Below are 14,093 nucleotides of genomic sequence, written 5' to 3' on the forward strand. Positions count from 1 at the left end.
GAGCAGCTAATTTGAATTGGTCTTTTTCATACCAATAACATTAAAATAATGTAAAAAAATACTCAATAATTAGAAGAACACCGATAGGGGACTGAAAATAGATTTGCAACCAATATTTTTATGATATCCATATCACTTTAAAATATCAAGGCTTCTTCTTCTTAGTAATCTTATTAATAATAATAATAATAATAATAATAATGACTTATTAGAGTGTGACTGAAAACATACAGCTGATTCAGTGATAAAATTATTCACAACCTTCATATTTGAAATGATGTCATTTTAATTGGAAGTTCTGCCCATAATTCATAACTAATTAGACTTGTTCTGAAAAAGTGCCTTTGTTTTAAAAATTTTTTTGCTACATGTTCAAGTCACACCTTTTCCACTTTTTCCTTTGACCTTTTCGAAATGGACGACCACCCCCTGTCATAACTCACCCTGAGCAAGACTCTTGACACTGCTTAAAACGTCACATTCTGAAGCTCTCTATTCTAAACGCGTCTGCTCTCACCTCCCGGATCAGCTGACACAAGCAAACTTAAACCCAGGATCCTTCCGCACTACTCTCTGAGCCACTGTCCTTGTTTGATCATTCTCACCATTACGTTTTCAGTCTTTGCTCGCTTCCTCACTCACCACATCCTGAGCAGCTGCACCCATCAGTCGCCCTCTGAATGCAGGAATGCACTAGGACTCCATTTCTGCTGACCAGCCCCTTACTGCACTGCTCAGAGAGGAGTACAGTGTGTAGCTTATATGAATTATTGTTGAGTTCATTTAGAAAAGAACATTTTGAACCCTACGTGGTTTGATCATTTTGAGGTTCAATATTTGTCTGCACAATCCACCAAAAATGACATGTGATAAGAGTTTACCAGAGAAACAAGGCAAACGTTTTGCTCATATGTTGACCTTTTTTGACGCCAAGATACAGTAGCAATGCTAGGGCTGTGTACGAAAGCTTAGTCAGCTGACTTGTTGCCTGACTGCCCTATCAAACAGCAACCCTGGAGATAGCATTTGTACACTTTGTAAAACAGATTTCAGACAAACTTTAAAGCATAATAATTAAATCATGTACAAACATGTAAAGAGCATTAGGGATAACCTAATGAATATTTGCTTGCTCCAATACTTATCACTTGAAATACCATTAGAGCTTTTGGATCACACAATCAACCAGAACAAACACTGTTCTGAAACAATTGTACAGTTATAAATACTGAATTGCACAAATAAATCAATTAAAGTTTACTCAAAATACAAAAAGGCAACAAAGCAAACTTTGGGTCACATGCTGACTTTTTCAATGCCAAGCTAACAATGCTAGACCAACAAGCTGTCTTGATTTAAGTAAATCACATGTTGATTAGAACGCATGATCAACAAGAGCAAACACTGTTCCAAAACAATTTAGGGGGATTTCTAAAGTCGATCAAAATTCACTCATTTTTCTTTGACTAAGTCCCTAATTTACCAGAGGTTGGCACAGTGGAATGAGCCACCAACTATTGCAGCATATGTTTTACGCAGCGGATGACTTTCCAGCTGCAACCCAGTACAGGGAAACACCAATTCACTCTCACATTCACTCATACACTATGGCCAATTTTTATCCAGTTGACCTATACAGTGGTCCCTCGCTGTTGTTGTAAGTGCAATTTGACATTATATTTTTACAGCCATTGTGTTCTGCGTCTTGATTGGCTGTAGACCATTGTCAATCAATGTCCTCCGTGTCTCCTGTACAGTACAGAATGCGCTCAGCTTGCCAAATTAATGTAAATATATCGCTAGCAGTGTGGGTTTTAACAACGTTGCAAAAAGGGTTGTAACTGTCTGCAGAAAGACCATCTTTAAGGGGATCGCACACCACACAACATCACGCAGCTCCATGCAAACATTCTATTGTGGTACGCACACCGTCAGCGGCTGTCAGCGGTGCCCAGCTATGACTCAGGACACTGTTCATATTTCTGCCGCACCACAGAGGGGCATCTTAATAATTTCATGTTAAATAACATGCAAATGTGTTCGTCCGGCGTGTGTTTCTTCCAACTGTTATGTGCGTGGCACATGCAGTATACGACCCCCTAAGGATGGAGTCTGCTTTCACTTTGTGGATCAGTGACTGAAGGAAAAAAGAACATTTATGCTGGATGCCAACATTTTCAGCACAAAAGCTAAAAAGCATTCTGAATCTTTTGCTGACAGTGATGAATGCTCACACCTGACAACAGGTTTTGATCTTTGGTTTCATTCTATAATATTTATTTCTACGAATGTTAGAACTTTGAGAGTGAGAGAAAAGTGTGAACATGTTAATGCCTGTTGGAGAAAAGTGTATAAAGTGTGCAGTGAGGGGTTTTACAGTCTTAAAACATTTATAATAATTGTAAAAAATAAAGCTGTCTACTTCTCGGATTTTGCCTACTGCGGGTGTATTTTCAGAATGTAACTCTCATGATAAATCGGGGACCACTGTACTGCAGGTCTTTGGACTCCGGGGAAAACTGGAGTACCAAGAGGAAATCTATGTGAACACAGGAAGAACATGCAAACTCCACATAGAAATGCCAATTGACCCAGCCAGGACTCAAACCAGTGACCTTATTGCTGTGAGGTAACGGTGCTAACCACCAAGCCACTGTCGATCAAAGTACTGATTTGCAAAAATAAATAAATCAGCATACTAAATAACACAATTTATTATTTTTTTGGTGGAATGTGCAGATTTCTTTCTTTTTTGGAAATCTTTTTGGTCTACACCTATTGCCTGGATCATTATTTTGAAGGTGCGGCAAATCTCTGGTTGTTTTAGAATAATTTCTAAATAAACTCAACGCTGTATATTTAAAATGCAATCAAACATCTTCCGTTTTTCCTGTAGATGAAGCAAATCCTCTGGCCTTTCTGTTGAAGTCTTTTGGCTCTTCGCCTTTTTGTTTGCGATTCAGCAGCCCTCGTTCGAAGGCTGTAGCTATTTTATTAAGAGGTTTGGCAGCTGCCTCCTTCAGTTTCCGGGCATCAAAGCGTGGGCTGTAGAGGAGGATGGGCAAGCGGCTGACGAATGATGGTACTATCTGGCCATCCTTCTCTATGTTTTTCCGCTCCTCATCTGTTTTGTTACCATGTATCTGCTTCATAATGTTCTCTTTTGTGGCAAACATATGAAAAAGTACCGCATCCCACATTTTTGTTGCCCTGGGCTCATCTTTCTTTTTTACCACATCATGTCCACCCGTCAACTCTTCTTTTGCCCCTACAGACTTGTCTTTTGCACTCATCTTTATATCATCTTTCTGAGCATTTTTGTCCACTTCAAAATCTGGAAAATCAGGGACATCAGGTTCAACCACCATGTGCTTTTTCAGCCTTGTCCAGCCACTGAGTTTGGCCTTCAGGCCTTTGGGTTTCTGAGCTCCTTTAGGTTCATTTACCTGCTTCTGATCATCTGGCATTGGTTTAATAGAAGCCTCCTCCTTGTGTTCAGTGGCTACAACCTCATTTTGTTTGTCATTGCCTAATAAATCTTTAGAAGACTTATGAGGTTTTGAATTATCAGACTTTGAAACTTTGACATCAACTTTACTATCCTGGGATGCTTTGTTTGGTGTCTTTACATCCATATTAGATGCTTTGGCTTCTGTCTGAGCTTTAGCAGAGCTGTCCTCAGATGAGTGTGGTAGAGATTTGGCAGCTTTGAGAAGCATGGCAGCAAGACTGTTTTCTGCACTTGCAGCCTTTTGGAAAGACTTGACATGTGAACTTGGTAAAGGCTTCTGAGTTTCAGGTTTTAAGGATTTGGTCTGGACACTCTCTGTATTTAATTTGGTGTCTTGGGGTACATCATTTGATGCTTTTAAACTTCTTTGTGGTACAGCTGAATTTCCTGACTTAGATCCTACTGTAACATCAGCTGCAGCTTTACAGTCATTATTTATTTTATTGGAGTTCTTAAAAACTGACAACAGACCTGCAGTCGGCTCTTTTGTTGCACCACTTGGGGGGTTTAAGTCTTCATTGCTTTGTATTTTCTCCATTGCCAAGCGGGAAACTGGTGTTTCATTGTTAGACACAAATATCTGTGCGTCTGGTGGAATATTAGATAACGTGTTTGTTTTGTTTGTAGCGCCTGGAATATGTTTAACACCGACGTCATGCTGACCTTTGGTTTCCGCCATGCTTTGGTTGATTTTAGCAGTGGATTTCAGTAAGGGATGTGTTGAATTTGGGTTTAATAAAACATCGTTTTTATTTGCTTCTAGATTGGTGTGAACAACAGAATTAAATGCATCTGATTTAAATGTATTAGCTATTTGAGATGACTCTGGCTTAGAGGGACATAAAGTATTAAACATGTCTGTTTTAGAATGACTTTGAAGATTAAATTTGTCTAATTTGGGGAAAACTACATGATTGCCTGCATTAGACTGACATGAGGCCCCAGGGCTGGATATTTCTGTCTTTGACGGGGCTGTAAAGATAGATGGTCCTAAACTTGAGTGCGCAGATATAGTTTCCTCTGGCTTTGTTGCAGGTTTAATATCAGGAGGAACTTTAGTGTAACTTCTGGTGTCTGCAGATGGCATTCTAGTGTCTGGGACATTGGTTGAGTTTGGGGTTTTGTTTACAGTGAAACCTTCATTGCTGTTATTTACAACATTATGGAGTTCTTTCCTTTTTATGATGGTGGTAGAAGAGTCACAGACAGCAGAGTATGTCTGGTGGGTTTCTAAAGAACACCTGGATAAGCATGACATGGATTTCTGCTCTTGGTTTGCAGAAAGTTGTGATTGCATTACGTTCATTGATGTAGTATTACAACCTTCTGTTGGATATGTAGATCTGTGTGCATTCTCTAGCTGAGCCATTTGGTGTGGGATATTTTGAACTGACAAGAAGTTCTTTGCTAACAATCCGGTTGTATTTGAGTTCAGAATATTTGACTGTACCAGGGGAAAAGGGTAAGTTGGCATTTTTTTCCCCTCCACTGTAAAAGGAGGGGTGAGGTCGTCTGTAGACACAGAAATTAGTTTTCTAGAAGCCTCTACTACAGCAGTGGTGTTTACCGCCATATGTGTATTTGGAAGTCCATGGTGTGTCACATCTTCAGAATTTAAAGGTGTTGGTTTTACTCCTGCAATGGTCTCTTGCTTATTCAAACTCTGAAGTAGTATTTCTGAAAGGGGCTTACAGATGGCTTGTGTTTCAGTTTTGTCTCTTACTTGTACATTTGCTTGGTTTGTTGTTGAGATTTGTGAGGGCTGTGCAGCCACTGAAGTTTGTAGACCTTTCAAATCTCCTGACAATTTATCTGCATTGAAATCAGGTGCATTGCTAAACACCTCTTGAGGTGAATTAGTTGAAGATTTGGACATGGAATTCTCATATGCCACATTTGTCAAATCCTCTGGTAGTTCTGACTTGGAAACAGAAGGAACATCATGTGAATTTACTTTGATTCCACCATGAGCAATATATTCAGCAGGTGTCAAACCATAGTATGTTGACTTTCGTTTTGGGATGTTAATATCGTTTTGGAGTGGCTTTTGGTTGCCCACAAACCGCGCAGGTGGTCTTGGTGACCAGTAAAGCGGAGTATTGGTTGTTTGGTAGCTTCGGGAGGGTGCAGGCATGGACGTCTCCTGACTTGCATCTGTTGGAACAGTCTTGGCTGGTGTCGTTATACAGGTTTCTGAAGTTTCAGTTTTAGTCACTGGATACTCCTGTGGAACTGTAGATGTAAGCACCTCACATGCTCTAGAGCTTGACTTGTTAGCTTCACCAAAAGCCTTTGATAAAGAAACTTCACATTTAGAAATCTTTGGCATCAAGCATTCTTCAGAATAAGCGTGAGAAATAACTGGTTTGTGTCCTGTGGCAAACACAATACCGTTTGGAATGGAGTTCCTGATTTTATCCACAGCAATTTTTTTCAGTTCATTATCATGACAAGCTGTGGCGCTTTGAGCCTTTATACCAATCGATGCAGGAGGATTAAACCAGTGATTTTGAGGTATGGCTCCCTGATGGATTTCCGTAAAGGCTGTTGACTCCATTGTGGAGGATGATGTAGAATTTAATGCAAGCAATGATTGATTACTTATTAAAGTTTCAGAAACTGGTCGTTTTGCCTCTATGACTGGGCTTGCAAGTGTACTTATTTGACTAGAAGTTGTTTGAGCTTGATACATCATACCTGAACTCTGTTTAACATCTGTCACTGGGGTTTTTGCATTAGATGGTGATTCTCTTTGAAAAGTTGAACCACACGTCCAAGAGTCCTGAATAGGAGGCTTTGAAATCTCATAAAATGAGGTTTTTGCAGTATAAATCTTTGTTTGTGGAAAAGCAGCTATTTTTTCCATTGTGGATGTGTGTGACCCCGCTGTTTCCATGATGTGGCTGTTTGTGAGTGGTGTTTGAGTAATTAATGCAGGTGCAATGTTTCTATATCCTTCCCCACTGAATTGGCTGACTGGAACCTGAGAGATCGAAGGTTGCGTCTGGTAACCCGGCGGACAGAATGTTGTCAAACTTGGAGCAGGAGGTCGAACTACAGCTAAAGGGGGAACTTGCATTTGCACTGGGGCTTGATAAGACTGTTCTTTGCCCAAAGAACCATGCATCATCCCTGATCTTGTGCCAGACTGAAAGGTTTGGCTGAAAGCTATCTCGAAGGATGGGTCCGTGTCTGCATCAGTGTCATCATCAAAAAGCATAGAGGAGCATGTGTAAAGAGGTGCTATCTGGTGCTCATGTGATCGGGCTGGGTAAGAGTGCATCTGCGCCGACAGTGTGGGCGTGGAGCTGTAGTGTGAGCTGCTGGCTGGGTATAAGTATGGAGAGGGGGAGTGGCCATAGAAAGAGCTGTTGGAGGAATATTGAGATTCGTAAGTCCTGCTGAAGAGAGGAGTTTCTGGAGTCCTTGGTGGGGTGGAGTGCTCGCTGTGCTCCAGGTCAGGGCTGGCCTCGTTTACCGGTGATAGACTCGACCGGAACGGGATTGGTGTCTGTGAGGAGGAGCCCACTTTCTTCTTGGCACTTTTCTTCAGGAGTTTCTGCAGGCGGGCATTGTCTCGCCCTGGTTTTGGTAGTAGAGGGGGAGGAGGGTACTGCTGTGAAAGCAGATTAGGCTGACTACCATAACTTAAAGCCATCAGCATTTCAACACCTGCATTGAAAACAAGCCACAAATAGATTTCTGGTATTAAAAATACAACTTCAGTTCAGACTGAATTCTAACTTTGGCTTTACACTTGATCTCTGTTTTTCCATTCGGGTTGAACTGAGTATCATGCTTAATAAAATCAAATGGCTGGATCCTGAATTTTACAGTATTGCAAATCAACATTGTACAATGACAATCCAACTGTAATTTATAGCAAACAATATTGGCATGTTTATTACATGAAAGCAAATCCTTAAATTTTAATCTTTAATTTTCGGTTACTTGTCATTTCATTAAAAGAATCTGTGTATGTTACTAGTAATCTCTAATGCTGCATTTACACTGCAGATCATGATGCTCAAATCCGATTTCGAGGCTGTATCAGATTTTTTTGATGACCCGCTATCATCATCTTTTAAAAATGACTCATATTCAATTGACTGCATTTACACAGCACAAGGCAAAAGGTGCTATGAGCATTAAAAAATAAAAATTAAAAAAAAGAGTGGGCGCAGACTGACAGCTGATAGTAAAAGAGCACTCTTTTCTCAATTTCTGTATTTAATCTGTTCACAGGGTTTCATTTTTTAAAATTCTTTTTTGACTATTTGTTTTACTAAACAGTAGGTATGACAGAAAAGATCTTTTAATACGCTTTTTTAAAACAGTAGGCATCTTAACGTCATTTCCCTGGCGTGATTTATGCATGTGATGTTTTAGTCTAGCCTATATTTATGTGGCGGATGTTGCACGCTTTCTCTGTGTCTCTCTTGTTAACATGCTTAAATACTTGTGCTGTGTCAACATAAAAGCTTTTTTGTCCTAGTATATAAGATTTAAGGTTTGTGACTGCTGAAGCATGTTCCGAAATGATAGCGTCAGAGTTTATGTCATTCGCTACACGCGACCTGCTTACACTGCAGACACAAGGGCACGGATCTGATTCATATCGGATACATTTCCACATATAAACAAGGTCTGAATCTGATTTGAGTAAATCGGAATCCATGCGATTTTTGTCCTTCTTACACGTACATGGGCCATATCCGATCAGTGCCACATGGGAAAAAAGAATCGGAATTGGGTCACTTGAACAATGCAGTGTAAATGCAGCTAAATGAACTCAGATAACACAAACAACAGTGTTGAATTGTGCAAAAACATACATGTTTATTCAACAGAAGCTAGTTTAATACTTGAGGTTTACCTGCAGGATGTAATTCTCATTTTCAAAGAAATTGATGGGATTATGACTGATTGAGAGAACTGTTTGGTCTCAGTGTATACTGTTGAGGTTGCTGTAAAATAACAGCCCTAAAAAAAGTTTAAATATATATTTTTTCTCTTTCTCTTTAGCTGTCTGTTATATACAGAGATGTCTGAAGACGGGATTCTGATGGGATCATTGTCCTTCAGTTTTTGCACTGTACATCTTTTTTTTTAAACCCTCTCAAATGTAAAAACTTGTAATTGTGTATTAAGTGGTGCCAATGGTATACAATCACTTCAAATGACTTTAAGGATGAAGATTGAAGTTAGGATGATATGCGATGAAGCTTCAGATTCATGTCAAATTGTATTCAGCAATGTCCAGTCCTGCTCCTGGAGAGCACATGTGTTGCAGAGTTATGTCGAACACATCTGCCTGGACATTGTTGTTCTGAAGAGCTTGATTAACTGCTTCAGGTATGTTTAATCAGGGCTAGAGTTAACCCTGCTTAAAGGCGGCTCTCGAGGAACAGGACTGGACAACAACTTCTTCAAATAATCAAACACAACTTGATTTTTTTGTGAAAGCAAAAAATATTTTACACTTGCATGTGCATTGTCAGGATTCACGGATTCTCTGTTTAGTACAGATAGAGGAAAAACCTTATAACTATTAAATATACAAGTCTGAAAGAGGGTTTTAGATGCGATTTCTCATACCAATGAAAAGCACATTGTGTTGTCTTTTAATTCACTGAAAGTGAATACTAAAATGTATACCTTTTTTTATTCTTATTTTTTATGCTTATCAGCATTTTATTCAGAATTTTCATATTCTCAACATCTTGCTCTCATTTTAGTCATTTTTTACCCTTTGTGAAATGTCGCCATATACTGTAAGTGAATGCTATTCTGTACTGTAGCTAACGCAGTCAACACATGTAAACCTATCAGTCAAACGACTGTGCAGAGGAGAATGTATTTGTCACAAATAAACCTTATAATAAATACATTTTCTCTGGGAGTTCCACTTTGTCCACACTGTTGAACAATACTTTGAAAAATCCTGTTGAAAGGTAGGTTTGTCCACCTGTGTTTATTTAGCATAATCAAACATATGACAGGCCTTTTTAAATTAAGATTGCTTATCATTATGCAGAATATCAGTCAATTCTGATTAGCTTTATAAAGTTCCTGCAGGTAAATGCAGTGAGTGAGTCACTGTGTATCTGGGTTACTTCAGTATATGTGTGTATTCTAGTGTCTGTCTGCCAGTAGCGTCCCTGAAATGTGATCATGAGCTGCTCTAAGTTTTATTTTTGCTCTTTGAAAGACTGCACATCCTGCAACCACAATAAGCCTGGAAAGATAAACACCTCAGCCTCAATTCTCACAGATGAGCCTAATAAATGCTTTCTGTTAGAAGAATGCTTTATTAATACTCTTGAGAATCACTGCATGTTTACATTGGTCTAATAGTTGTCAAGCTGGTTAACCTCAGTGATCTAATTTCCCATCTGATTAATGAACTGATCTGAGGACTGTGTGACTAACAGAAATCTGCATAGTTTGCAATTGTAATGCATGCGACTGGAGTATTGTTTTAATTAAATTCTCTTAAAATAAACAACAAAGCAGAGACTTACAGTGATGCCAGAGAAGAGATGATGCTGATCTGCAAAGAAGCCGAACATACATATCCATATCAATTATTGCAGACTGCACAGGTACAGTGAAATGTGTGTAGTAGAGAAACAAGTTGCACAGATTCCACTGGCTATGCATACTTAATATGTCAAAAAAGGTGAAAGCTTTCAGAGATTTTATGGCAAGCACTTGTGTAGTTCTAGTCAGCAAATCAAACAGAGGCCTGATGCAGAGTCATGCACCAGACACAAACACTAACAGTTCACACACTACTAAACTCCATTATTGTTGATGTTTTTGTTACCTGTGCAAGTAATGCTGTGCAATTAAGTGTGCGTCTGCAGGGTCCAACTCCAAGTGCTCTGGGGGAATATTAGTAGAACAGAGCGACAGGACATGGTGACCTACCCCTTTTCCATGCCAAAAATAAAACTCCTTGCCCTGAATTCAAGCTGGGCTCTGACAGCCAGTGAGCTGCAACCAGGCAGGGGGTTTCCACTTCACCTGAAACGTATGATAGTCCTAGAGCGTGTGTTAGGTTATTGAAGGTTTTTGTCCAAGCAGTCGTTGCAATCATTTCTGAATGCGACAGGTCTGTTGAAGGTCACCTGGAATCGGTTTTATTAATAGTTTGGAGTTATTTTTTTCATATTTGTTTATTTTTTTATTTGTTCAGCAATTTAACTTAAGTTTTTTTTTTTTTAATTTTGTAAAAATTTAAGTAATGTTTCAGTTGAAATGCATTTCAAGGAACATGAATGGTTTTAGTTTTAGCTATAACTACAATAATCCTGCATGGAATTATGCTGTGGTAATGTTGCAAAGAATCTGTTTTATTGTTGTTTCTTTTAGATAATGTGGTGTAGTTTTTATTAATAGTTTAAATTAGTTTTTAATTTTTGATTTCTGTTTAATTGTAATTTGTTAAAATTTTCAGTAATTTGAGTCGTTTTTGTACTTGTTTTTGGTTTTAGTTTTAGCTATAACCCTGTCTAATGACCCTGCATGGAATTGATATGTTGTGGTAATATTGTTAACTGTCAAATTCTGTTAATATGTTTTGTTTAAGGCATGTGTGAAGATTCATGTAGAAATTATTAGCCCCTTCAAGCTATATATTTTTTCGATAGTCTCCAGAACAAACCATTATTATACAATAACTTGCCTAATCATTACCCTGCCTAGTTAACCTAATTAACCTAGTTAAGCCTTTAAATGTCACTTTAGCTGTATAGAAGTGTCTTGAAAAATATCTAGTCAAATATTATTTACTGTCATCAGGGCAAAGATAAAATGAATCTGTTATTAGAGAAAAAAAAAAAAAACAGCGTTCCGTTAAACAGAAATTGAGGAAAAAAATAAACGAGGGGGCTGATAATGCAGGGGGGCTAATAATTCTGACATCAGCTGTAGGCGTCATTCAACTGTAGACCACAAAATCAAAAGACATAAAATCTATAATTATATTACATTTTATTGTATTATATTATGTAATTAACATTAAACTTGAGGTCAGTTTAATTTTTTAATATCTTAAAATAAGTATTTATTTAATCAAAAATACAGTTCACATTGTAAAATTGTGAAATGTTATTGCACTATAAAATATCTGTTCAAAGTTTATAATTTAGTTTAATAATTTATTCCAGCTATTTTAAAGATTAATTTTCAGCTTCATTACTTCAGTCTTCAGTCACATGATCCTTCAGAAATCACTTTAATATTAATTATTATTTTTATTATTATTAATACAATTATTAAAACGTTAGTAAGGGTGGCGCAGTAGGTAGTGCTGTCGCCTCACAACAAGAAGGTCGTTGTTTCGAGCCTCGGCTGGGTCATTTGGCATTTCTGTATGGAGTATGCATGTACTCCCTGTGTTCGCGTGGGTTTTTTTCCAGGTGCTTCGGTATTCCGTACAGGTGAATTAGTAGCCTAAATTGTCCATTGTGAATGAGAGTGTATGGATGTTTCCCAGAGATGGGTTGCAGTTGGAAGGGCATCTGCTGCGTAAAACGTGCTGGATAAGTTATGTATGTATGTGTGTGTGTATATATATATATATATATATATATATATATATATATATATATATATATATATATATATATATATATATATATATATATATATATATATATATATATATATATATAGATAGATATATATATTTATATATATATATATATATATATATATATATATATATATATATATATATATATATATAAATATAAATATATATATAAATGTATGTATATGTATATTGTTATTATTTTTTATTTATTTATTGTTTCTTCTTTGTATTATTTTTAACAGTTTGTTCAGTATGAAACTTCAAAATCCTTGCAAAAAAAAAAAAAAAACTCAAGACATGTACAGGGCAGGAAAAAATCGGTAGTTTCAAAGCACCTGCCAGTTGTGCACTTATTATTTTCAGGATTTACGCTCAAATAATGATCTACAATATATACAATAACATGAGAAGACCAGTCAGTGGCCAAATATAAGCTGTTTCATTTGACATGGAGCCGGTCGCCTCATGGGGGCAGACATGTTACGATCACATGACCAGCTGAAAAATCCTGGCTTTATTTCTGTCTCCTTGTAATTGGAGCCTAACACTTAAGGATTAAATTAATTGTGTTCGACTCCAAACAGCCCATTTTAACAATGAACTTGTCATTTTTTCTGTGATCCTGCAACATTCAAAGCATTAATGCTCATTTAAACTCGTATCTAAGCTTAAAATTCACCATATATTTTTGTTTCCTGAAAATTGTTGGAGTTTGAACCACATTTTATATGTGGTGTCTTCATTATGTATCACATCTAAAATTAAAGTTTTGTCCCAAACCTTTGAGTTTATTCTTTATTTTCTCTATTTTCATTTTGAGCACAAAAATAGATATTATGATAAGCAACCATTGTCTTCCATAGTAGGAAAAACAAATCATTTTGATCATAATATTATCATAAATTATAATTTGGAACCAAATATTATGGTTACATGTTTCCAGCTGTCTTCAAAATATCTTTTTTTGTGCTTGTCACCTCCTCTGTTAATGGAGGGCTGGTGTCCTGCAGTATTTTATCTATTTTTATGTCTTGTTATGAGTAGTTTTAAAGTTTGGTTTAAGACTATAAAATGTTTAATGGTATGGGTATGGCTATAGGTTTACGGATTGGTTCAAGTAACAGTTTAAGAGTTGATAAAGTTTAGGTACAAATTTACCAGGATGGGTAAAATTAATGACTGGTTAAGGTTAGAGACTTGTTTAGTGATATGGAATGAGTTGATTAACAGGCAGGCCAATAGTGTACACAGTAAAAAAAATAATAATAATTTTACGGTATTTACTGTAAAATAACGGAGATTGAATTACAGAAATTTAACTTTTTTTTTACAGTGTAACTGAGCATGTAACCGGTTAATTATAGATATAATTACTCTACATGTACAGTATTCATAAGTTCACAGCAGTTGATGGTATTTTATAAGAAAATCTTATGAACAAAACAAACATATTAACATGGTTCAGAATTGTACTGATCCGTGTCAGTTTCTGGAGGACTGCAGCTCTGCACAGTTCAGCTTTAATCCTAATTACACACACCTGATCAAACTGTTTGAGTCATACAGGTTTGTTTGAAGTCTCCGGTAAGTGTGCAGGAGCAGGGTTGGGCAGCGGCTCTAGGGGAATTGAGTTTGTCACCACTGGCTTACACAGTGTGTAAGTACATGTCAGATTGTGTCGATTAGTTTTTACAGCAAGTATGATTGTTGCTGTGATTAAGTATGTCACCATTGAGGCATATGCAAAAAACGTCATATGGCTAAACATGGAAAAGCAAGTAAGCAATTTTGTTCATGTTGTACATAACATCATCAGTCCATTAAGCCATTTGTGATGTCTACCCTGTGTCCTGCTCCCTACAGCATCCACAAAGACGTCTCGTCTCCCTCTCCACAAGCAGATGTCTAAAAGAGCCTCAGACCCTTAGCATGCTCTGCCTCTTAACTTGGGCTTATTTTTGCTTGCCTTGTGCAATGACA

At 37.4% G+C, this 14,093-nt stretch overlaps 3 protein-coding genes across 7 annotated transcripts in view; 2 read left to right on the forward strand and 1 right to left on the reverse strand.

The window, feature by feature from the left end:
* Positions 1-9,413, forward strand: part of lsp1b (lymphocyte specific protein 1 b) — a 30,166-nt gene extending 20,753 nt beyond the window's left edge. For all 4 annotated transcript variants that reach the window (XR_011016125.2, XR_012382243.1, NM_001423832.1 and 1 more), the window contains one exon: positions 8,537-9,413. The gene's annotated coding sequence lies outside the window, so the exon portion shown is untranslated. The remainder of the gene's footprint in view (positions 1-8,536) is intronic.
* esyt2b (extended synaptotagmin-like protein 2b) overlaps positions 1-14,093 on the forward strand; it is an 860,030-nt gene that overhangs the window by 87,472 nt on the left and 758,465 nt on the right. The window lies entirely within an intron of this gene.
* LOC560010 (uncharacterized) lies at positions 265-10,411 on the reverse strand. The gene is made up of 3 exons (XM_001920198.7): positions 10,341-10,411; positions 10,036-10,064; positions 265-7,183 (listed from the first exon to the last, which is right to left on the reverse strand). Exon 3 carries the CDS (start codon positions 7,173-7,175, stop codon positions 2,871-2,873), a length of 4,305 nt encoding a protein of 1,434 aa, XP_001920233.3. The 5' UTR covers positions 7,176-7,183; positions 10,036-10,064; positions 10,341-10,411; the 3' UTR covers positions 265-2,870.

The sequence above is a fragment of the Danio rerio genome, chromosome 7, assembly GCF_049306965.1.
Source record: "Danio rerio strain Tuebingen ecotype United States chromosome 7, GRCz12tu, whole genome shotgun sequence".
In the NCBI taxonomy this organism is placed as follows: domain Eukaryota; kingdom Metazoa; phylum Chordata; class Actinopteri; order Cypriniformes; family Danionidae; genus Danio; species Danio rerio.